We start from the raw sequence: 26,478 nt of genomic DNA on the forward strand, positions 1-26,478 counted from the left end.
CACACTTTCAACAAGAGACCAGGGAACTAATTAGTGAAATCAGCTGGTGAATCTCATTGGTTGGAATGAAAACCTGCATACTCTCAGAACTCCATGGCACATGACTGGCCACCAGTGCTATAAGCCACTCCCAGAAGGTACCAACTCACATTGCTAAGGGGCAGAGGTCAGAATAATGACATTGAATCCATTTCATAGTCATATATATCACATTAGGGTACACAGTACACATATAAATACTAAACACTCGCCAATGAATCAGTCATACAGTTAGCATAAACATAATAATATGTAAACAAAGCATATGAACTCAAGCCCCCCCCCCCAATACCCAACAATGGTCTTGATAACATCTTTAAAATTGGGTGCACCTGCATACATGCTCTTTCAAACAGTGCTGCAGTAGAAATAGGTATAGTATATGTCATATAGGCAAGTTTTACTTTCATTAGGCTACTGGACTGTGCAATGTGTTGCCAATTTAGTGTTTAGTGTACTCATAATTTTTAAAAAAGAAGGCTTGATGCACCAGACATTATTGGTAATCATGCTTTCTGCCCTAAAAATGTACTGCACTAAAACGTTTTGGATGGGAGGCAATGAAATTCAAGTTGCAGTATCCTATTTTCAATTGCTTTAAGAAAACACTATCACACCTGCGTTTGGGTTCCACCCTTGATTATTTGGAAAGCTATCTGAGCTAAAGCATAGCTATTTTTAACAGGAGTAGCAGGGCATATTTTAAATGGTCCCTTTTCACCACTCTATCCTGTGGTGGGGGAGAAAAATACCCCTGAAGTACCCCAAGGAGACTACGGTTGCCATGTCTTGAAATGAAAAGAGCACCGTTAATCTGACAGGTAGGTTTCTGTATAATTAATGGCTTCAGCTATGCTTTTACATGGTCAAGATGAATAAGATTCCACAGTATGAGTGTAACATTGCTACATTAGCCTCACGTATGCTCATTGCAATTAAGGTTGAAATGTACAGCTTGTTCTCAATCGCAGCTGAATGATTTTAATTTAATTTTCCACCCATATATTAATTTGCTAAACAATTAATATTCTGCTACTGGTGCCGTTTTAAACCATGTGAAACATCTCTTCGTTGGTATTTTTTATTTTTTTTTACTAAAATGTTTGAAATGGGGGTCGAACCCACAATGGAGGAAGTTTACTGAATGATCCCGAGTGGCTTAACTATCCCAAAGGCCTGTTTAGCAGCTATAGGGTGTGAATCTCACAAGCGCTAACTAATCATTTTAAAGTTGTACATAATAAATAAAGCTTGATAAATTAAGCTTAACAGTGGACGTGTTAATATTAATGTGCAATATTAGCATTAACTTATTTGAAGAACAACCTCCTGGGCTAACGAGCTGCAGTCGTGTTTCCGTGGGGAATCTTGCATGTAACACGGTCGCCAGGGGACAAGTTTTCATAGTTTCACATCTGGTGCGGCCCTGCTGGAATTACTGGAAGTATTTCTGGCTCCAATTGTCAGGAACCTTTTCATATTATGTTCGTATCTCTAGGGACATTATTATGAATTGGGCCTGGTGCTTCTGGAAGTTTGCGCAACATGTATGAATGATGTATAACTTGAGAAAACAAACATGGTTTCTAACAATAAACATGTTAAGAAAACATTGTCCATAACCAACATAGTTGGAAAAAATAAATAGTTAGAAAACATGGTTTCCAACAAAAATACAAACAAGTCAATGATACTTGTTATTTGTTATAAATACTTTTCGTCATTTATGTTGTTCCACAGTGATCCAAATTGGATGGTACAGCATATGACCCGTAGCATAGCCTACAGCTAGTACACGCACCCGCACGTGTCCGTTTTCAGGAAGTTACTCGACAGAAAATTGTGGAACAGTTTGGTACAGAAACTTAACTGTACCAGCGTATAATATACGGGATGATTGGTGATTAGATCTGTTATACGTTTATGTATGTCTGTCCTTGGAAGTGAAACAGCTCTGCTAGGACTACACATGCAACAACTGAAACGGAATGTTTGTACTCTGCAGTCTAAATATTGCTTCTTCACTTCAGTGAATTTATCCGTGCATCTTGCAATGATCTGAACCGGAGGTAGGGGGGGTGATCTAATTGAGGAATGTCATCTCTACGGGAATTCGCCTGCCTGAGCCAGTCATTGAGATGAATGGAAGGGGAGGCGCACTCATTGGCTTGCATCAGTGATCCGGGAGGCTGCTGCTCGCTGATGATGTAGAGGCATCCCCCCACGGTGAGGCGGAGGTGGCTGGTTTCTACCGCTGTCGCCTTCAGCAGTCTCGAATCCCAGTGAAGGACAAGCGCGCAATATCTCGCAGCTCTCCTTACGCTCTGGCGCGGGTTTCCTGGACTACCAACTATCTCGCGCGCAGCTTCAAGCTCTGTTGATCCGGCCAACAAGTAACGGCGCTCGTGTGAGAGCCCCGGGGATTTCACGTTTCGCCGGAGCAAACAAGGTAAGTCTCCGTATGGAAAGTCACTCATGTTCATCTCGGGGTTTCCCCCCCTCCGCGTGACCCTTTGGTCACGACAAGCTGCGCGCTCAGATATGTGGAGCAGATGCATAAGGTGTATATGACGGTTTCAACCGTTTAAAGAAAAGTGGAGGTGGGTCTGTAGTCTGTTTAATTTCATGTTCTTGTGTCCTGTGAAAGCGACGGCTGGAACAATAGTACGGCTACATTTTCAGTGTTACTTCAATGTACAGTTCATACGTGTTCAGTAGTGATTAAATGTTGACCAGAGTTAACCCTGAACATTTAATTGTATCGTGTTGATTTCAGAGCAACGTATAATCCTTTTATGCAGATTGAAATATATATTAGACTACCTGTAAAATGTGATTAGGCCTTCCTCCAAAAACAAAAATGGAAAACAAGTTTGATATGGCTACTTAAATGCATTAAAACACGTTTTTGTGTGGTGCTTTTTGGTGGCAGTTGTTGCATTCATTTATTGCAGGTTGAAGTATAAACACTGGCTCCCCCCCCCCCCCCCCCACACTGTAGGTAGGGCGGTCGAACCCAAACTGACAGGTGCTCAGGTTCAGTCAGATGGCTCTCTCAACGCCGGTTAAGAGGACTCGGAAATGGAGGGAGGACTTGCAACAGTTTCGGAGGAGCCACGGCCTCTCCAAGAAAGCTCTGCTCAGCTGCTGCCTGGTGAACCGCATCGTAGCCTGGGCGTCGCCCAGCACTAAAGGTACCGGCCGTCTCCCAGGAAACGGCAGGAAAGGGCTTTCTCCCCACTATTCGCCACAAAGTGTTCGGTGTACCGTCCACTCTGGAGTTGTTTTAGCTCGCACAAACCCTGTTAGAGCTGCGTTAACACTGGATTAAGGCCTCCGTGCAGTTAGTCTCACAGTCTTGTCTTATTTGGGGTGCCTTTCAGTCAGTGACCCAAATTTGAGTCATTTGGCATATAATGAGTCAGACTTTTCCTCCCTCTGATTCATTTTGATGAGCTGCCTATGCCAATAGTCATGAACTTTCTGAAAACATCTTTTGCCCAAATCTGCAATCCCAAGGGTAGGAAAAGTGGCAGGCCAATTAAACTAACTTTTTTTTTTTTTTTTTTAATTCTTGCGCATTGAACCAAGACCCCCTCCTCCTCATAAAACTCAAGACACCCAATGCATAATATGTTTTTCTAAATAATTTTCTGGCTTAGCACCTCACCAAGACTTATAATGGACATAATATATGCTGTACATGGATCTCTCGCCCTTTCCCTATAGTTAAATGACCAAACCCAGCTCCATGCATTAGACATTGGGTTTTCGCTGGGGATTTCCAGTACATGTTGAAGGTTTAGAGCCATGATTTGGCAGCTTGTGGAAAGCAAATATGATGCAGAAGAAAGGGAGACACACATCCGTCCTTACAGGTCATGATTTAGTTTTAATTCTAGTGTGTAGCACTGTAGCACAGGTTGTAGAGATGTCTGATCAGGTGGGGAAAAAAAATCTGTTTCTTATTAGTTTTGAATTTGCAGTTCCCTTCAGACGTTTACTTGTATTTGAAAGCGGCCGTATGATGTATTTACAGTGGTGTGCTCTGGCAGTGCTTGTTTCCCAGAATGACTGAAGCAGACACAAACACATAAGGATTCCTGATGTGATATTGATCCTCCCTCTCTGAATTTAAAGTGGTTTGTGTGGAAATTTATAACGTGCAGTAAATTAAAGATTTATGCCCATCTTCATGTCGGTCTGAAAGTGGTACTAAATTAACTTTTGTTCCCGATTCTTAGAGGGATCATTGGTTTTGGTGCTGTACATATTGAATAGATACTCATACCTCTAGTAAAAAAATACCCATAAATAACAAAAATAATTTTTTACCATATGCTCAATAAAATTATATGTTGTCCAACTGGTCATATCTGACTAACTGTGGTTGATATGAACATACAAGGTGTCCTTTACTGATTCCTTTGCTCTAAAGAGATTTTGTGAACATTGACACATCCTGGGAAGGTTGGCAGTGTGCACCCCCCCCCCCCCCCGGTTAATACTGTTCCATTTTGTTAATCCTTACATTCAGGGAAAGTCGATTTCCAGACTTATTTGCTGTTTTATTTTTTTATAGCTCTGGGAATGCACAAAACGGCAACTAATTCTGTGCACTTTAATCGGCCCTAATGGTTGTCACATTTAATCTAGAACTGTGCAAACTACCGCCTGGGTGATTGGTATTCTGGAAGAGTATTTAAACTTGCTGAATAAGTGTTTAAAATCTGCTTAGTCTTACCCATTGCTGAAGACAGGGTGTGGATAATACTGAACTGTTTGTGATTTTTAGGCTGTGAGAAATACCTCATCTTGTAGGAGGGGAGGAGGAACTGTGCTTTTGTCACCTGTTTAAAGTGCCACATTACCCCTCATAATGAATCTTACTGCATTTTAAGGCTGGCCTATGAGTGCCTGACCCCAAAAACAGTGCTGCCCAATCATGTGCTACGGACGGCTGAGAGTGTGCTGAGTTCCAGCCAATCACTTCACCTGCTGATTCCACTGATTAGTTCACTCTTCTCTGGTTGAAGGTGCGTTAATTGGTTGGATCAGCAGGTGCAGTGTTTGGTTGGAATGAGTTCTCTCAGCCCTCCATGGCACATGATTGGGCACCACTGCCCTAAAACCCAAGACGCACTGATGAAAGAAAGGCCATGAAAATTTCACGACCCATTTAGGACATTCAACTTTCCCTCTTGTAGATGCTGGCTGAGTTAATTCTCTACATTAAATTTGCGCTTGTTTACAAATCAACAGCGTTAAGAGGGATACGGCAAGATCCTTGTAAGAGTTTTGAGTGCTTAAAAAGGCGCAGGAATACATGCATGTGTCAGTGGAAACGGATGCGTGTGGAACTAACTTCATCTGAACAGATTTATCTCAGTGTCCCAGTTTGAACCCAGGAGGTCACCAAATTCTGTCCAGGGATTATGCATGCAGAAGGGACAGCTTTGAATTTCTGTCCAAGTTAAAGCGATGTGCGATTAAATGGGAGAGGCCTACCTTAAAGTGAAAATGCATGTTGTGAACAGTTCCTTGGTGTTTTAATGACATTGATTCTTTATAATTAGGTTTGAATATTCTTGGATAATATTGGCTCTAGAAAAATGTTAATATTCAAATGTTTTTTTTTTTGGGCTTTGCGATATGTTTAGTTGGCAGTGGCAGATTTTGGCTTTGGCGGTTCAGAGCAGCGGGATGGATTCAGTGCTGGGCCATACCCATCCTTAGTAGGTCAAGGCATAAATCTACCCTGACCCATCTTGAGCATTTCTGCGTTCTTTTTTTTTTTTTTTTCAAGAAATCACAGAATCAACCTTGACACACTTGTGTCTCTGCAACTCTTACTGCACTCACAGAAGTGGAAAAATACTGACTGGAATTTACTGGAATCAAATCAGGATACCGCAACTCTTCGCAATATATTTAGGAAAATATACATATTATTGCCTCTCGGATATTGCGGTATAATTTAAAAATGCAATTCTGTGATACATTTATTGCCATTTGCAGAGGGACCTCTTACGGTATTTGCAAAATAATGCAGTGTAACCGTTTTCTGGAATGTTCTGCGCCTGATTTCTGTAGAATGTTCCGGAACGTCTGAACTCATGAGTGCACTCAGGAGGGCTTTGGGTAAAGAGAGGGGAAGGTGAAGCTGAGGAATATAAAAGCCCCCTCTTTGGCCATTTTTGCACCACAGGTAGCATCGCGGTGTAAATGTCAGCGTTCAGAGTCTGGCTTTTGTCTCGGGGAAATGCCGTATTTGAAAGCTGTAGGGGGACAGTTATTGGATCGTGTTCAACTGTGGCAGCATGGAAGCAGTTTTTTTAATTTTTTTTATTTTTTTTTTTAAATGGCATTTGGATTAGTGTAGGGGATCTCAAAGTCCTGGAGGGCTGTGCTCTCCTCTGAAACGCGTGATATCAAGCTTTTTTTTCTGTCCCCCAGTTAAGCTCTCACAGATTGTCCGAGCAGCTTGCAGGGGAAGACCGTGTGCACCAGGTTGACCAGTGGGAGTCGCTGGTGAGCAACAAAACTTGACTACAACCTTACTCCCCAAGCATCAGCAGCCAATTCTGCCCTACTGCACAGGTCTGTGGCCCAGTCTCACCTAAAGTGGTTTGATTTCTGTACCGGACCATTGGACCCATCACATTGGAACGATGCCTTAATACCGTCTTTCTTAAAGTATGGCTCAGGACCCGAAATGGTCCTGAAAAGGGGCCCTGGTCCACTAGGCTATTCTAGTATATGTATTATTGACGGGTCCCTGAAAGGTACTAAACTTCTAATTTGGTTCTGCATAATAAAAAGCATTTCTGACTTGCTTTAAGAACCAGCGCTTTAGCGGGATCAGCCCTCCAGCAGCCCCCAGGAGCACTTTTGCTGCTCATGAGTGCTCACGCGTGGGGCTCTATGGGGTGTGACCTTCAGAGCCTTCCCAGAGAAATAAAATCAGTCTCGCTTCACGGGACCTTCACTGTGGCGCATGAACGGCTACAGCACAGTATCGGCCTCTAAGTTAATGACTTACGACTCCCTCCACCTGCGATCCTCCATCTCTCAGCAATGAATATACTGCACAGAACTCAACTTAAACTTAAAACATTAGTTTCAGCTGAAATTTATTACCTTAAATTTGAAAACTTTGAAAGCAATTTGTAACTAATTTTAACACAAAGGCCATACACTTATGGAACCACAATACCGGGGAGATGTACAAATCCATGCAACTGCATTAAAAAATCAGAAAAAAACAAAAAAAAAAACAATAATTATTTAATTTGATACACGAGTATAAGAAATGACCCTGTGCAATGAAAGATGAGGAAACAATATCATGAGCCACACTGCATTACTTTAACTTCACCTCACACATCTGTAATAGCACATTTCTTTTCCTCTGCAGATATTTCTTCTCTCATAACTCCTTGCTTTCGACCCCCCCCCCCCCCCTGTTTGAATGGGGTGTCAGGCGCGGCGGTTGGTGCATCTCCATGAAATGTTTTCGTTATTTGTGTTTGTGTGTGGCAGACGCGCGGTGTGGTGGATGCGCGGTGTGGCGGGTGCCGGCTGTGATATGCCAGGCTGTGTTTACAGGAGAGTCAATCACCAGGTTTTTTTTTTTTTGGGGGGGGGGGAGGGGGTTTATTACGCCTCTGTTCTGGGAGGTGTCGGTCCTCGTCGCTAATCATGGAACAGCGGCAGACAGCTGGGCCTCCGCAGCCCCCCGCCCCCCCACCCCCCTCCCCAAATAAACGGACCTGGAGATGCTTCGGTCTATCCAATTTACTCTCTAAGTAAACGGTCCTATTTTTGGCCCTGTCTCCCTCTGTTTTAAGATAATGAGCTTTCTCAATGCCAGGTGTTTATAAAGGCACCCTGTCCTGCAGCTACCCGCAGTCCCTGAATGTGGGACGCACTGAAGCCACTCGCGCCAAGGCAGAGGTGGGCATCGAGTGCCGCATCTTTTTGGTTTTCATGCCACCGCCTGGCCTTAATTATTCAATTAGCCCTGGCATTTTTATGCCTTTTGACGTTTAAGCTACTTTCCTTGATAAGTGCATAAATGACAGCCAAAGACTGTCCCTACATGAAACATTTTACTTTGGTTCACTCATAAATTATATCAGTATTGGTGTATACAACCAATCGGCTCATTTAGCCAGGGTAATTGGTGGAAACAAACTCCTGCATACGCCCCCCCCCCCCCCCCCCCCACAGGACCGGAGTTTCTCACCCCTACACTACGGTGACCAGATTTACTATTATGCAGCAGTTGTAGCAGACGGAGTTGTACCAACAACAAATTAATTATGTTAGTGGCGTGCAGTTGATCCTACGTTATTTGGTAAGTTAGTCACCCAAGTGCTACAGGACGTCCTGGCTAATATTTGAACTGTACCCTCCTTTTGGGGCCACAGATCTCTGGGCGTCTTGACGGGCATCATGGGAGCAGACAGAACATGAGGTCACATGACTGTGCACATGACTTCACGGTGGCCAATGAGGCCCCTTTCCTTGCCTCTGTCTCTGGAAACCATGCTGTTAATTGGGGCGGTGAACGGGTGCAGGAGAAGTCTGTTCCCTGCTGATTGCTTTGCCTTGGTGCACACGCACATTTTGGCTTATGCCTACACCGCTAGGGCTCTGGTTGTAAAAAGCCTCGCAAAGGACAAAGTTGTATTGCCATCAAACTTTAAACACGACCATTGTGTAAGCAAGGCGGTGGGAAGAAAAGCATGGGCGACTTCAGATGCGACGGCTGTGAGCTTGTTGAAAGCTCTGCCTTGTTTTCGCCTGTAAGGCACACCGAAGCCTGAATATTTCATGCCTGAGGAGCCCCCCCCCCTTCTGTCCTCTGTTGTGAGGAGATTGAATGTTTTTGAAAAGCTTGGAATCGGCTGCTGAAAAATGTTTTCCTGAACCAGCTTCAGGCTCAGGTTGTGCATTGTGCATTGATTTGGTGGGGGGGAGGGGGGTGGTTTTGGCTGGGGGGGGTGATTTGTGAGGGATGTCCTTGCATGTACCGGGACTCGCAAGTGATCTGCAGTTCTGACCTTCAGTTTTGTTGATGTGCATTTATCATTTATTTACCCAGGAAGCCTCATTGAGAGAGGAATATTTTTCTGGAGAGATCCATTGGTCCTATATTCATAAAGTCTGTGTTGGCGGTCTGACCCTGGTTCAGTTTTAGCATTTTGGCCCATAATGAATAGGGTTAGAATATTGACTGGGGGAAACCTGATCCTAGACCACCGCTCCTGGTCTAAGCTGCTTTATGATCAGGATGGCCACTGTGCGCATGCAAGGTTTCAGTTCAGAAAGCCTATAGCGCCACTCGGGCTGGCCACAACTATTTGAACGTTCGAACATTCAATCATTAGGTAAGCATTAGGATTTTAATTTTTCTTCAAAGTGTGAAAAGTCTGAGCTTCACAATGATATTCGGGTTATAGTGCTGCACCTTGAATCAATGACTTGTTCAGTGTTTTTGTTCGGTGCAGGCATCTAATTTCATGGACCTTGGGCTTTAAGGGTTTGAAGGAGTTTGTCCCACTTCAATGACAAATTCTTTTGCTAATCCCTGTGTTACACATGCAACATATCACTGCAGACACCTGACTGTTTGAGAAGTCATATTTGATTATTTAATCTGATCACTCCTTATGAAACTATCATTTTTAATGCATTTTGCTTAATGGAGTAAAGGTGATGAACTGTTAGAACACTGAGCGAAGCCTGTCATATCTGATATTGCCAGAAGGGGGAGCTAGAAGAAAGGGCACAGATAAAAGTTTTAAATGCACTAAATCTCTTTAAGCACAGTGTTTTCATAATTTGTGCCAGTACTGTATGTATGAATGCATATACTGTATGCATGTACATGTATGTATACTGTCCTTTCACTTATGATGTGTGTCTGTAATCTTAGAAGATAATGCAGACATTTTCTTGAAACGGTTTGAAATTCAACACTAATCCACACACAGGGTTCTTTGTATTTCTTTCCTTCCTTCCATTATGTTCTAATTTAAAGATATTTTCGGGACAAGCTTGTATGCAGAATATTCTTACATAGCTCTCTGTGTTTGGAGTAAAACCTCAGTCTGCCTTCACAAATCTGCCCAGTTCTAGGCTTGTCACTGCTATCTGTGTCCCTATTAGGCTGTAATTTGTCAACTTTAAACAGGCTCGCAGGCATCATTTTAAATGATAATTAGCTTCCCTTCAGTCTCTGTAGCTGTATTTATATAATGAATGGAGGACCTATTTCATGCAAAGCCACTTTCTTGTTCCGATTCCTTTTTGATTCCAACAGCTGACTAGGGACCCATCTACTAAATAGACCATTGTAGTTCATCTTAGGATAATAAGACCCCTTCCTGTTGTAATGCTGTGCCGGTGTTTGCCAGCAGATGGCAGCAGAGAGCTGTTAATAATAGCTGTAGCCTGTAAGCATGCTGTGATAGAAACGTGTAGGGAGCTCAGGGTGTTTTCTATTAATATTAACCGAGCTGTTAAGCCTGGAGTTATCACAAAACCTGCCAGTTTTACACCAGGAGATGCAAATGGGTTCTTGCAGCTCGGCTCGCATCGCTCGACACTGCTGAATATTTCATGTTCTCGCTGTTCAGCTGTTCTTCATGTAACATTAATAAGTGTGACTTTGACAGACCGGACACTTGTGATAATTGGTCGAAGAAACCATCAAGACACGGTCCTGAACATGATTTTTTATTTTTAAAATAACATCATTAATGTGCCAGTGAATTTGCCTAGTGTAGAAAGAACACATTGCCTGTACCGGTGTGTGCTTACTGACGTAGTGACACCACTGCAGTGTCTGGGAGGATGATGGAAGTTGTACCCTCTCTACTTTTGAAATCAGCGTGTACTGTGTGCTCATGTCACGCCCCCCCACCCCCCCTCCCTCCCCAGGGCAAACGCAAGTGGGAAAGGTTGCACGGGGAGATGGGTAAAATCCCAACACGCCTTCTGCTGCATTTCCAGGTTTAGACTGCATCGAACGGGATATTAAGAATTCATTCAGTTTTGGTTCTCTGACCTTTCTGTTATAGGTTTTTTTTTTTTCTCCCATCTTACTGGAGTTTATGTAACTAACAGACGCATTTAATTCCAGTTTGGGAAAAAGTCTTAGTTCTTCGGTAACGCCGCTGAAGTGTGTTGCTCTTCATGTGCAATATGAAGATTCATGAGTCGTGGAAGTACGTTCAGCTGTTGCTGTTTATTGCTTCCTAATCGGACCGTGATTTATTATTACAAGTGTGTAGTGTTCTGCATTGCACCTTTGCCCCGCTGAGTCGAGGGACAGATGGTATTTTTCAAGGTTTGTGCAGACGATACACAGAAACGGCAGCCTGGTAGCAGAATGCAAGCCACCTGAGGCTTGGCTGCTGCCTGTGTCTTGTGTCTAAGATATTGATTCATGTTTTCTAGTGTATTTTGTCTGCTATGAGATGTGATTATGCCCTGCTGTTGCAAAGCTGTGGAGATTCTCGAACAGTTGCTACTGCAGAAAGTAGTCAGATGGACGTTGGTGAGCGAGAAGCAACTCTACTTAAAAACAAAAGTTTACAAATAGTTTGATTTTCAATGGTTCATATTTAAAATGTATGGCCCAAAATCTTAAGTTCTGATTTGAGATCATCTGAAGTAATTCCATTTTTAATGGCTAGGTGTTTAAAAAAAGATCCCATTAATTAAGTGGTTTTAAATGAGAGCAGATTTGTATGTTTCAGTGTTTCATGTAATAGGTTATGTAATCACGTCAGAAATATATAATGCAGCAGAAGAGTCCATTTGTTTCTACCTAAAAAGAGTTAAGTTGGTTCGGAAGAGTAGCCTCAGTGAGGGTATTCTAATTTTAATGTTTTAAGGAAGGTATTTTTAAAACGAGTTCTCACTGGCCTGGTAGGTGGTTTCCTTGACCTATAGCATTTGTGCTATATAATGTGATCTGGATGTCCCTCATTTTGCATGCGGATTCAGTCCAGCGAATAGCCCGTAGTGATTATACACACTGAATGGCCGGAAATGCACTATTAAAAACGTATGCTTCTTTTACCACTGCAACATTTACTATAGAGAGCATCATCTATCATTTTCAGCTGAATTGCGCTGATGTCAGTGTTTAAGGATGCAAGGCCTTTAAGCGCTGCTTTACATTACATTACATTGCAGGCATTTAGCAGACGCTCTTATCCAGAGCGACTTACACAACAACTTTTTACATTGTATCCATTTATACAGCTGGATATATACTGAAGCAATTTCGGTTAAGTACCTCGCTCAAGGGTACAACGGCAGTGTCCTACCCGGGAATCGAACCTGCGACCTTTCGGTTACAAGCCCACTTCCTTACCCACTGTGCTACACTCCGTCCACGTCCACTCCGTGCTTTGATAGAGAACTCTGTGTTCGCGTGGTGGAGTTTATCGTCTGTGTGCAAGGGGCCTCTCCCCCGGCCCAGACGACTGCAAGGGCCGCTGGTGGTGCTGATTTGTGAAAGTAGCGCCATTTAGCTTGAGTTCAGGGGTAATCAGCAGCGAGGTTCTGACTCCGGATTGCCTGAATTATTCATAAAGGTTTTAGAAATTGATGCCAAAAAATAAGACACAGCCCCACCAGCAGCCCCATTTTAAAATGGCACCAGCCTCCAATTTTTTTTTGTTTGCTAGGATGCATGTGTTGCATGGCCACATTGGTAACTTTCTCAAAGATGATTTAGAGTAACTTGGCTTTAATTACACGTTAAAGTAATTTCAGTACATCTGTTCACACCAGTTACAAATACAGGGCTCTACGCTACACATCATGTGTGAAAAGTTGTAAAATTTAGGAACTCACTAATGCATTCCAATTAATACAATGCTGTCCTAAGTTATTCTTCCAGTTAGCACGTGTCACTTTTCAGGAGAAAATGCTTCTAAAATGGGATCACTGTGCAGCCCTGAAATATCATTACTGCATTGTGTTGACAGGAATGACTGTAGGTGATAATGTTGACTAACATAATTGGGGGGGGGGGGGTGGGGGGGGAGTTGTTGGAGGAGGTGTGAGGGGAACAACCAATAGGCAAGATTACACACTATCATAAACTGCTGAAAAGGGAGTGTAGATCTGTTTTGACTGAAGTACATGTTGTGCCTGTAAGCCTGAATCTTTCCCCCTGTTGTGGATCCCTGTTGTGGGTCCCTGTTGTGGATCCCCGTTGTGGATCTTATGCTTACTGTGTGACCTGGAGTTAATGTGTTCACGGCTATGAATAATTTACATAATGAATATTCTACCTTATGGGACCTGTGTTTTGCAGTTGTTCCACTGACCTTTGGCATGTACTTCTTGTACGTCGCTTTGGTCCGCCAAATAATGTTGTCAGACACGTGCAGAATGATTTCTGCCACATTTTCATTCCTGCAGTAAACTGGAGTTCACCAGTAGCACTCCGCACATGAGTTTCAAGGTCATTTCCGAGAAGCTTGTACTAATGAATCACCGGGGTTGATTTTAGTCACCTGAAATATATAGCGGTGTCAGGGTAAATATAGACATATCTGTGACTTTTCCCCGTGTCATTAAGCACCAGGAATGCAAATTGGGCTAATTAGTATTCACAAGACAAGGCTGAGGCCTCACTTTGCTTTTACCTTCGCAGATTGCTCAATTTTTCAGCCCTAACCAATGCCACGGAGCCTGGAACATTCGGTCTCGTCTTTTAAGAAGCCACGTAGGCCTTATCTTTGTTTAGAGAAAGAAAGAAAGACTGCTTCAGGGGCATTTGCATATCATTTGTTTTGGCAAATGGCTTTGGTCCCTATCGAGGTTCAGTAATGCGACCACTTTGAGGGAACGGACGAGTCCAGATTTGAGAAATATCTGCAAGCCGGGACCATGAGGAACGGTGGGCTCCCTAACACGGTGCTAATTACCTGTCCCAGGACCTGTCTGGGGCTGTAATAAATTAGGTCTCTTCAACGGCCTGCCTTCACCAGTCGGCAGGGCTACTGCAGTACCATACAACTGTGAGCCGACACACCCACCCATCACTGGGCTGTACAGCTCCATCTGTTAAACGATCTAAGAGATATATAGGCCTGCGCGATTGGAAAATACTCCTTCTGGGACCACAAATTCCGTTCGGTGCTTTGTGCACGGAAGTAGGCTCGGGGAAAAAAAAAAATTGATTTTGGAAACGGGACGCTGTGCTGGGGCCAGACGGCAGACATCAGACGGCTCGCGCCCTTACCCTTCCTTCTCCTCGTCTTATCGACATAATTGTTAATTTAATTTTTTTTTAGCCGAGGAGACGCGAAAAATTGTTTGCTGTTGCGTCGTGAGGATCCTCAAACGGCCGTTTCACCTTGAGAGCACGCGGCCGATGCGCCGGTGTGTCACTTCCAGCGGAGAGCGGCGGCTAACCTGTCAGCATCGCTGAGCGGTGGCCGGGGTTTTAATAACTGTGACGCCCGTTTCTCACGCAACATCGCTTTGACACGCCCGCCCCCCCGCATTCCTCCAGTTCCGAAACGCGTCATGCGTGCAGTGACGTCGCCTGCTTAAAAAAAAAAAAACGTTACGCCCTCCCCTCCTCTGCTTTGCCGTTCCGTAGAAGCGCTTGTCGGGGATTTTGATGAAAAAAACGCAAATTCGTTTATCAAGCCCGCTCCGTCCCCCAGAAGCGTACCCGCGCAGATTCCCTGCGCTGAATTGCGGGCCAGAGGAAGATAAGGGATTGATGGATTAGAATGAGAGAGCGAGCCACGCGGCGGCGGCGGCGTTCGGCCGAGGGGCGGAAGACGGATTGCCCGCGGAGCGGAGGCGCGCTCCGCCTCTGCGTCACGAGGGGGGGGTAAATTCTGTTGGGGGGGCGGTGAGACCTGGGAGACGCTCAAATTCCTGCCCCATCCTCCTCCCCCCCCCGCTAACACACAACAATCTCTCAATGTTGCTGCCATGTTGCGGCAGTGTTAAAACATTGACAAAACATGGCAGTAACGTTGCTGAGAGCACTCAGTGTTGGCTAGAACCTGCCTGCTTTCCACCCATCATTTTTTTGTTGTTGTTAATGCATCAATTTAATGTGCTTGGATGTAATCATAAATGCGGTTGTGATTGCCCAGCTCCTTAGAAGAGCGGTGAATTATTATACTTTTGGTCATAAACATCACTAATATGGGATTTATGAAATCGCCCTATTTCTAAAAGCCGTGAACAATGAACTGAATTATCCTGTGTTCGCTTCGTAATGACAATGAAAGGCCTTGAATGTATTGCGGAACGGGCCATATTATATTGTTATTCACAGGAAAGATTAGCAATTGGCACCTGTTCCACCGTGAGCACATAATTGGCACTTTTCATAATTGCAGCCGGAAAGGACATTGCTGTTGCGTGTTTAGATGCGTTTGCAGGCGCGTATGCTGTTTATCGTTGACGCATCATGATAGCGCTGCGTAATGAAGAGAGAAAATGGTGGCGCGTATTCCTCTCCAGCAAGAGGAGGATCGGTGCGCTGTGTGTCCCTTATATAAATGTTCCATTTGTCCCTCTCCTTCGTTAGTGTGGAATTCCATGTTTACTAGAACGAGTGTCATCCCTCACCTGAACACAAACGTAACTAGAAATCGTCGCCCCTGCAAATGAATGACGGGGAGCTATTCAGATATTTTCATGTCGTGTTTTTATTGCAGCTCCATAACCAACTGTCGCTTCTGAGCGTCCGTGTTATCGCTTTGCATTACGGGTGGGACATAACGGGTTTCACTGCAGGGTTCTATCTGGGCCTGGAGAGAGAGAGAGAGTGACAGAGCAATGAAATGGTTTTCTTTTTCCCTCTGCCTATTTTTTACGCCTGTTAGGGTTTTTATAGGTCGTGTAGCACACGTTTTTGTCTGCGGTTACATATCTAACGGCTTATGAAAATGACATTAGGAGATTTAGGCGTTTGGTGCGCCGTAGGTAACCTACTTGCGCTCTGTTTGCGTACCTGTGGAGACACGGAGCTCTATAAATAGGACGAGTGCTGGGTGTGTGGAGTGGTGATGTATTGTGGACCGACTGCCTGTGGTCAGGAAAGACTATCAGTTTGTCTCTACTGTTCATTTTTATGCACTTTCCTGGTGCCCCTAATTCTGGGGGACTTCGGTTTTTACTTCATATCCAGGTGTACAGCTGGGTGTTTTTACACGGATGGTTCAAAGATTACTCTCAGCAGAATTGTGACCACTGACGTTGGAAACCGTAGCCACAAGCCTCACAGTGCGGTTATCGTCCTTGGGACACTTTGGACCACTGTCATCATGTTGCCCATGGGGGGTGGGGTATGGGGGTCTGGGAGGGGGAGGGGTGATTTGGGGGGGGGGGGGGGTGTTACTCTGGGCCCCGGGCAGTTGTTTACTTTGCCTGTTCATTAAGATTCGCCTCGGTCCCCATTTCGGAAAGGGCTTAATCACATCTGCGCTTCGCTGCCCATCCGGGAGGGCAGGTCTGGTAAATACGCCATTTAGCGAGACGCCGAGACGCACCAGGTGTGCCGGCGGGCTCCAGCTCGCTCAGCCGAACCAGCTGTGCTAACGCCGTCTCCGTGCAGCTGCAGGGGTGCATCGTGGGGATTAATGGGGGCGCCCAGAGAAGACCGTGTTTTTTTAATGAGTAATTATTAACTTCCCATTGAGGCTGTGCCGTGGATTTGCATGGGAGCAAATCAGCCTGAGCGGATGCAGGGGAACAGGGGCTGGCCTGGAGCCTCCCGGTGCTTTCAGTATCACCAGCCTGGCCTCTAAAGCTTTTTAGAAATAGCTAAATACATGTGCCGCTGGGTGCGGTTTTTGCAGCGTTGCAATGCTACATGCTTTAAACGCAAATTAAATTGCGATATTTGCGGCTATTCTGTTTTTTTTAAATTTAATTTTATTAAGGGTATAAATAAATATAGAGGCTTGTGTACTTGTGTGCATTAGTTGGTGTGTGGGATTAGTCTGTGTTTACATGACTCAGTCTTTCTAGTATGGCAGCGTTAATTTTCTTTATTTTTTAAATAAGTTCTTTTTTTGTATGCTGAAGCATTTCCAAAATCCCTTGGCTGTGACGTTATAAACCCAGATGCGTTTCCTAATAAAGCCCGACCCTAACAATGTGTTCTTGACTATCCCGCTGCTTTTCCCTTGAGGAAACTGTGCCTTGGACATTTATTTCGAGGCATAAAAATGAGTTGATGCAGCTGCTGTTCTTTTGCATATACAGTAAATATTGTCCTGCGTTACTTGCAAGGTGTTTTTAATGTCCCGTATAAAAATGGGTTTTATGCTTCACTGTCCATAACTTGCGTGTGTGGGTACGCGTCCTTTCATTGGCTCGCTGATGGCGGCCTCTGCTAATGAACGTTAAATATTTAAGTATGCATATTTGTTCGTACACGGAGCCGTTGTTATGAATAATTAAACTCCGAGTCGCTTGTTTGCACATTGATTACAAGGCTTCATCGCCATTATCTGTAATGGAGGGGGGATGGGGAGGAGGGGGAGAGAATAAAAAAAAAAAAAACATGGCAGGCCGTGGTGGTGGAGGAGGAAATAGAATATTAACGTTGTGGAAGCCTGATTGGGTATCGAGCTCTGGAGATGAAGGAACAGGTGGCTGTTTGCTGCAGCTGCGATGGCTTTCGCCCAACCTCAGATCTACTCCTTCCAACAGGGGCGTGCTGGGGGCGGTGACTCTGAGCACGATGGACGTAATCTATAATGGAATTTCCCGGTTGAGCTTCCAAGCCATTTTTAACCCACTACTGTAAACAAGTGGAAATGCACACTAAATTGTTTCCTGTACGTTGTTGGAGACGTCTAATTACGGGTGTACTTGGCCAAAGCGAAGTCTTGAATGAATCAATTGCATGAATTTAATTTAGTCGTTCAGACTTGCAATAAGGGTCTAACAGTTTGTTAGCAGTGTGCTGCTAATAAAGGTGATGGATGGGTTTGTTTACTGTGAGACGCTGGGTACATGTGTTCATTTATGCCTTTAAAAAAAGAAAAAAGAAAAAAAGCTGCTTCCCCTTCTCCCAAATTTTAGACCACCTGATCATGCTGGCATTGCAACCTCTGTCGGTTTGGGAGAACTCGAATAAGCACGTGCTCTCACAGGAAGGTCACATGATCAACCTCTGCATTTCTCTGCTTTACTGCACCAGGCAGTCTTATCAGTTGTTTTTTTTTTTTTTGTACCATATATGACCATACTGTAGAGCATTACTCATTCGTGACTTGCATGCATGTACTTTGCCTGGTGTGCATCAGTTTGGTTATGTTTAGATTGACTGAGGTTTACAGTAGCATGTGGCTTTGTCCATTAAACCAGTAGTTTTCATACGTGGGTTCTGAAAATCATTCCCAATAAAGGCTTGTGACAAGAGACAAGACTGTAGGTGTTCTGAATTACTGAGTCACAAATAGCTTTGTGATAAGTCTTTTTTTTCCCTCCTCCTTCTTTTCTGTTTCTGTTTCTCAAATAGCATTAGGATTTCTGGTTAGTAATGTCCGCTTTCAGAAATGTGTCCATAATTGGCAACAGTGAACACGCGCTCATTTTGTTTATATAAACATACCACCCAATGCTCTGGGAAATTGGATTGACTTCAGAGTTCCCGAAAGAGATGCCAGTGACAAAACTGCATTGTATTGCCAAGCGCTAAAGAAGATTTGCTGTTTGAGTGTGGTCTTAGCTGATAGCGCTCGCGTCTTTTACTTAGCAGAACCGTGCATTTCCAGATATGTGGACTGAGAAAACTGACAAGATGCGGGGGTATGGGAAGGTGTGTGTCTGTGTGTGTGTGTGTGTGTGTGTGTGTGTGTCCCTGCATGATGAGCAACCCTGGGCTGGTGGAAGTAATGCATTTCAGTATGTGCTCTAGAAGTGGACACATTAATGACATCCATTTAGAATTATTTCAGTATGAAGCAGCTTTTTGTATGGGTTTTACATTCTGTGCTGTGGCACGTACATAAAGTACTTTCTAATGATCTAATTTTCTCACCGGTCAAGGGTTGCAGTATCTCTGCATCACCTAGACGCAAAGTCAAATCAGTGAAAATGAACCGGTTTGTAATGTGCACACGCACAAACACACTCTCTCGCGCACACGCGCACACACACACACACACACACACACACACACACGCACGCACACACGTCCCTGAGTCGGTGTCGCTTGAACATTAATCCCTGTGGATTCATTATGGACTGAACCGCTAAATTCAGTTCCATTTAACGTTAGCGTGGTGAAATGGGCTCTTCTAATGTACATGCGGTACAAAACAATTGAATTTTGACACTTATGAATATGAAGATAATGTGCCAGTGGATCTGGAAAGCTATCGTGCTATTCGAGCTAAATGATGCGATCCATCTGAACGGAGAGGCCATTTGTTTAAATGAGAAATGCGTGCGGCTGGTTAATGCTATAGCCGTGCGTGAAATAAAGACGGAATTACAGGGCGAAGCTGGTCTGTAAAGTGCCTCTCTTTTGTAAATATCAGTTGCTTGGGCTTACAGTGAGTACTTTTTGCTCAGAGTATATGCCCATGCTAACTGTCCTTGGAATTTGGGAAGTGATGTGATTGGCTGCTTCCACCCAGGAAAGGAGGATGTTGATCGGCCAGGTTTTCCCCGCCGCATAATTCGATAGCTATTCCGCCTCCATCCGATTGGATGCCATCAATTTGTGTGGCCTGCGATTGGCCTGCACCGGCTGCAGAAGTTGCGCAGTACGGCGATGGAGAGTCGAAAGTTATGTCTCCCTACCTGCAACCCCGGCTGAAACATTTCGGTGTGATGCATCTGAAATTTCATTAACGGGCACGGCCAAGGGCAAATGTGTTTGGCACTGTGCGTCCTGTTCTGTAATATTACACCAGAATATCCTGCGGCCGATTGGGACAGAAGGCAGAACGTAAGGAATTCTGGAGCCTGGTATCTGGTGAACCTAAGTCTGTGGTGATGCCAAATGTAAGAAACTGTAAACATGTTCTAGAACTTTGAACAAATACTCCCCAAGTGTTGAGAGTACTGACATGGATGGTGGTTACAGGGAAAAATGACACCGCTTTTATTGGCATTACATTCTGTACTATAATTACATGGTTCATTATTCAAATTATCCTCTGTTCGGAGGTACAGATGGCGATATATTGGCGCTCTTTCAAAAGGGCGCGGGCAACTGTGAGAACATAACCCGGCGCTCGCTGTTTTACGTGCGCTGATTTCAGAAGTACATAACCCTGCTGCATGCCGCCGCGCGTTCCCATCTCAGCCAAACGCTGAAGTATTGCAGGTGTTCGGGGAATTGAATATGTTTGGGATTTAGTGCATCTGGTTTGCTGGAAACTCACTGAAGCTTAAAACATAGTGACTGGTAACCAGGATAATGGGACTTGTACATGATGCATTTTAGTATGTCAACATAATTTCTAATTTTCAGCGCTGAAACGTGGGGGCCTTTCCTGACTAAAGTGACTGTTTTGAGGGAGATGGAGAGGGATGGAGAGAGTGGGAGGGAGAGGGGGAGAGTGGGAAGGATAGAGAGAGTGAGAGGGAGGTAGAGAGAGGGCAAAGGGGGTGGGAGGGAGAGGGAGAGCGGTAAAAAGGGACAGAGAGAGGGAAGGAAAGTGGGATGACCTCTGCGATCAGCTAAATGAGGCTGTATTTACGTCCCTCTCTGACCGCGGGTCGTTCCCGGGGAGAGATCAACGCTCCCAGCTTCAGCAGAGGCACGTTACTGCAGACGCCTCACAGACCGAATCTCTCCTGTAGCCCCTCCTCTCCCCTCCCTCCCCCCCGTTAAGAGCACTGACAGATTTGGGGTAGTTGTCATTCTCCCGGACCTCGGGGTCTTCATTATTTGAGCGGGACTCTCTGTGGCCCCACCCCAGCTCATTTATCAGACTCCCCTGACGCGGCCTGGGCTGGTGCCTGCGTCTTAATCTCGGACGTCCTGCCTCTGTGGGCTCCTCTCCCAGCCCACGGGTCTAGAATTCGGCTCCAGAGGGTAACTTTCGTCTCGCCTGCTCCCCTGTGAAATCAAATTTCCTGCGGGTTCCCCTTGCAGACCCTTACCTCTGTGGTGTGCGTTGGTTTCTGATCTTCTGATACTGTTGGATTCCACTGTGGACTCTGATACGCCAGCCGTCATGCAGGTAATTTCTAGTAATTGCTTTGGGTGCCAGGTCTTCAACAGTGAACAACTATGGATAGGATTTCTTTATAATACCTGGGTTCTTCTTACGAATGGAAATCCAAGCTCTTTCTTATGCATTATGCATAAGAAAGTTGGGGGGACAAAAGTTCAAGGAATTGTGTTGTGGCAAGAGATCAAGTTTGATTCAGATTTGATGCCCATTTGCAGCTCCCTGGTGTAGTTATTGTCCCATGTAGAAATTGGCGCTTCAAGGTTTATGATTTTGAGGCGAGGCAGTATCAGCAGGCATTTGCCGAATTCCACCAGCCCCAGCAAACTCTCCGCAGTTCCCTCCTGGAGCTAAATCACGGATGAAGTTGTTACATGTGTACAAAATATTAGAGGTTTAAGCAACCATTTGATTTTTTTTGCCCTTCTCAAACTTGAAGACCCGAGGACTATCTATTTGACCTTGCAACTCAAAAAAGAAATTTCAGTCCGAGTTTTCTGGAATCGCTAATTAAATTTCCTCAGGCCTTCCTTCCTTTGCTTTCTGCAGAGTCAGTCGCACGGACAGTTCTTTGAGCAGCTGCTGAAGCTCAGGTATTGCTTCTGAGACGGCTCTGGCAGTACCCTGGCCAGGTAGCTTGCCCGCACCAACCAAATCTATGTTGTGCATCAGTTGTATTGGCATATGCCTTTCATTAGCTTCTGTAATTGCACAGTCTAATGTTGCTGACCAGGGAAAAGCCTACCGTCTTTGTGCCGAAGCTTAAATATCCTTTCATCTCAGCCTTTCCCTCTAGAGTAACTACTGCATACCTTTGGAGATTATACACTGATGGGTGCTGTGTTTGTCTGAAGGGTTGATTCTGAGTTCCTTTGCTGCTGAAAGATCACTTGTGGGTTTAGCAGAGGGAAGAATATGCATGTAAATGGACCTCTTAACCCTTTGAATAGTAGTGATTGTGACATCAGCATTAGAATGGGCAGTTAAGAATGTTCTAATCGTACGTTTGTGATATTACACCTTAAAGAGTTAAGGAATTGGCTGTCCCCTTTATTCTTCACCATGCATTTTATGAACGCACGTGCGGATTAATGTTACGTGCGGACAGCTTAGGGGGTAAATTGGTGCTTGGTGATAAGAACACAGGAATACCTAATAAGGAGAACAGCCCATTCATCCTATCTGGAACATAATGCATAATGACAAGTATGGGTCATTCAGCCCATCTAAAACATAATGCATGATGAGCAGGGCAGGCCTTTTAGCTCATCTAAGCTTGTTATGTACTTGCTTTCTGGAAAGTGTCCAGCGCTGTATTGGGCCTGGACATGAGGCCTCGAAGGGGTTTTCGCCTGTTCTTCAGGATCTGGGAAGCCGTTCCATGCATTGACAACTGACGTCAGTGCTTAACTTCCACATATTTCCCCTTGTTCTGCTGATGGATTTCACCTTGAAATATATTTCAAAAATAATTTAGAAGAGCTTCATCATTTGATCCTGGACATCAGATTAATTTGCAATCTGCTACAGCTGTGATAAAGGCAATGGTGTGCACACCACATCAGTAGCTTCCAAATAATCCAGGATTTATTTTAAAGTGCACCACAACATGATCAATGTTGCGGCTTTTTTGATTGCACGTGCTTTTGGCTGGGTGCATTGCAGGTGGGGATGCATATTGCATGTAGCGGTGCATATTGGTCTGTACTGTGCTGTACACTGAAGTCTTCATGTTCTGCTGACAGGAACCTGAAAAAAAATCTTTTGTGGTTTGAGTGTACGTGACCGTTCATTCCTGGACATCGGATGAATCGGGATGTGTGTTATTGATGCCTGGGGATTGGAGAGGTTACAAGGAGCAATCGATGTGCACTGCGGTGCACCGGAAGAACAGAACTGATCTCTCGTAGCGGGGATGCTGCTGTTCCGGCTTACGTGCTGAAACAAAGATGACGCACCTGTCTGTTGCTCCCTTGTGGCCTAATTACTGGAACATACAAAGTTTACTTTTTGCCTTGCGGTACACAGAACCACAGGCTGCAGTACTTTGTAAGATTTGCCGTCCCTTTTTGATGTGACTGTACCGCTGAGTTTATTTGGACATAAAGGTTCTGTTTGGCTTCCCTTCCTGCTGATAACCTTCACAGTGCACCAAACAACTGGAGCGCCAAGCCCATATATGCCAGTACCGGGGATTGTGGTGATAATTCACCGGGTGAAGGATGCCCTCCCCTCCTTTCCATAGAACTGATAATTAACAAGGTTTACGTCAGTGACCATGGAATTCCAGCCTTGTTCTCCTCCACAGTTTTTGTCTAAAGGACAAAAGTTCAAGGATTGGCAAAGCAGTGGGTCTTCAATTACCGATGAAAGTTTCCCCTACGGAGAAAGTGAGCTGTGCCTCTTTCAAGTTGCCCACCTCCCCCCCCCCCCACCCCCTCGCCAATTTGGTGAGCTGAAGATAATGCAAAGTCAGGGTATTAAAGTTGAACCGCGATAAGCAGATCCGTTAAATCCCTGGCAGGAGAAAATCCATTCTGTTTGATATCACAACCTGAAGGCACTCCGCTGTTCTTTCCTAATGAGTGATTTTCATGCTGGGTGGGGTCACGATCCCTGTACAGTAGCCTTGGAATCAAATGCAAAGTCTGCCTCTGAGGATTAAGTGTTCTCACCAGATATTATGCTGTCCGACATTAATTTTTGGGATTTCGTGAAATGAGCAGTTGATGAGATTTGGGAAATGAAAACCTGATGGCACGGACGTGGTCATTTTCCCACAGTTGATGCGAACCGCATAAAGAAACGACCGACCCAAGAGAATGAAGTGTAATGGCCTAACTGTAATGAGTGAGGACGAGAGCATTTCTGGTGAATTAAATCTGTAGCGTGACACCAGGTGGTGGAACTGGACATTGAAGGCTAATGCTAGAGGTTGTGGCAATGGGCACAGAGACAGACGGACGCACAGTGGAGCGCTCCAAATTCGGGAGGAAAAATGGGGGGGAAAAACATAAAATAAATCAATTAGATGCATTTGTTTGAGCGCGTTAATTACAGCAATGGCTGCAAAATTCAAACGTGTCTCTAGCATTTCAGTTTTAGTAAGGAGATGTGCTTAATCCAGAACCAAAACATCCCCCAGAAAAATCGGTGTGCTGTTGTGTGTGAATAGAGACCCTGGAAACGGGCTGCAGGTCTCCAGAAGGGTCCTCATCAATGTTTAATCTCATAAACCTGTACAGTGTGGAGCCCAGTCTGCTGGCCTGCCAGAGCGTGTGAACATTAAAGCTATAAATCACCGGGGAGAGAAGTACCATGTGTTACACACGCACATGCACACGAGCACACACACACCATGCACACACACACACATGCTCACACAGGCACTCAATAATACCCACATGCACACACACACGCGCATGCACAAACACACCATGTACACGTATACATGCACATACACGCATATATGCACACACCATGCACACACACACATGCTCACACAGGCACTCAATAATACCCACATGCGCACACACACACACACACACGTGCGCACATGCACAAACACCATGTACACATGCACATACACGCATATATGCACACGCACACACACCATGTACATGCACACACACATACACACACACACCATGCACACACGCACATGCCACACACACCATGCACGCATGCACACACACATGGACACCAGACACAGACACAGACACGCATGCACACACACACAGCCTGAAGGGAAGAGGAAATGACATTAGCACGCTGACGTCACAGTAGGTTAATATGTCTCGAGGACATCGGGTCACTCCTCCAGCAGTACCTGCCTTTGCCCCCCTCCAGGTGATTTACATGCTGTTGCCATCCCAAACCTTACGGTAAAAACCAGCTGCTCTTAAGACTGCATCACCTGCCCGTCCTGTGTCAGCGCTTCCGGGGGGGAGGGGGGGAGGGGGGGGGCTTTGATACGTTTTCGATGTCCTGGTCCTTTTATGAGCGCCAGCAGGAGTGAGCTGAGGGAGCTGTTAGTTATGATCCTGAGAGAGGCCCGGGTTATAATGCCCTTTACCGAACGACTCCATTGACTGAAGGTGATGGATTGCCCCCCCCCCCCCCCCTTGCCGCAGTAGCGTGGCCGCGGCGGGGGCTTTGACGGGGGCCCTTATTGGGTTTAAACGGCGTGTCTTTATGAGGAGGACCCCGTTAACCCAGCAGGGGGACGGAACTGAAGACCCCGCGGCGCAAACGCACTGGTTTTACGGGAGGTATGCGCCGGGGGCGGTGACCACTGCCCTGACGATCGCCCCCCACCCCTCCCCTCCCCTCCCCGAATATCGGCTTCTGCTGCGTTTCTTCCAGGTCAGATGATGGGTTTTTTACAAAACAATTGCCCCCCCACCTCCCCCCTTCCACACACACACACACAAACAGTAGCCCCCGCCTGCCCCCAACCAAGCGGTCCCCATGCCTCTTCCTGGACAAAAATCACTTTGGAGGTTATTAGAAAACCTTTTTCCCCCCAGATCACTTGAGACCACAGGAAAGATTGTGAGCAGCATATTGCAGGCTTGATTTTGTTAGGAATTTTATGCCCCTTCTCTATGATCCTAAACGGGGTGTGATCTTCTCCTATAGCCCCTTTTGGCAGCATTTAATGCAGTTCCAGAGCAGATTTTAAACTACAAGCGCAAGCAAATACTTCAAGGACATTAATGAAGTGAAATAAAAGGTCTACTGAGCGGAAAAAAATGTGCAAAAATGATAATTGGCTTATTATAATTTGTAAATGGTTTTTGTGTTCAGTCCATTTGATCTTATTTGAGGTTTATTTTGTTTCTTTTAGGGCTGTATTTTGGGGGGTTGAACCAGTGAAATGTGTTGCTGATAGCGATGTTGCAGTTAAGATTAAATGAAATGGAGGATTCCAACAGGGTAAGATTTCTGGAAATGTAACATAAAAGCTTTTTTTATGCAATAAGAACCAGAAGAGCTTGAAATTGAGCCTTTATTGGATCTGTTCCTCTAATCACATGAACCATGCAGGCATTTTTATAAAATGGATAGTGTTTTTGGTTTTACACACACACACACAGTGGCCTACATATTTATTTTTTCCCTAAATGAATTGAAACAATGTTTTGTTTTTTGTTTTTAATTTAAATGCTGCCAAATCTGCACAAATCATGTTTCTGAAATAACGGCCCACGTGTCACTGGCGTTTGTT

At 44.9% G+C, this 26,478-nt stretch overlaps 1 protein-coding gene across 2 annotated transcripts in view; it reads left to right on the top strand.

The window, feature by feature from the left end:
• The first annotated feature begins 397 nt into the window (after positions 1-397).
• Positions 398-26,478, top strand: part of LOC118231985 (Kv channel-interacting protein 4-like) — a 159,576-nt gene continuing 133,495 nt past the window's right edge. Inside the window, exons 1-3 of one of the 2 annotated variants that reach the window (XM_035426467.1) lie at positions 398-860; positions 2,070-2,488; positions 3,041-3,233. In XM_035426467.1, coding sequence (XP_035282358.1) covers positions 3,086-3,233 — 148 coding nt within the window. In that variant the 5' untranslated portion in view covers positions 398-860; positions 2,070-2,488; positions 3,041-3,085. The remainder of the gene's footprint in view (positions 861-2,069; positions 2,489-3,040; positions 3,234-26,478) is intronic. The other variant, XM_035426466.1, reaches the window with a different exon arrangement.

The sequence above is a fragment of the Anguilla anguilla genome, chromosome 7, assembly GCF_013347855.1.
Source record: "Anguilla anguilla isolate fAngAng1 chromosome 7, fAngAng1.pri, whole genome shotgun sequence".
Classification (NCBI taxonomy): domain Eukaryota; kingdom Metazoa; phylum Chordata; class Actinopteri; order Anguilliformes; family Anguillidae; genus Anguilla; species Anguilla anguilla.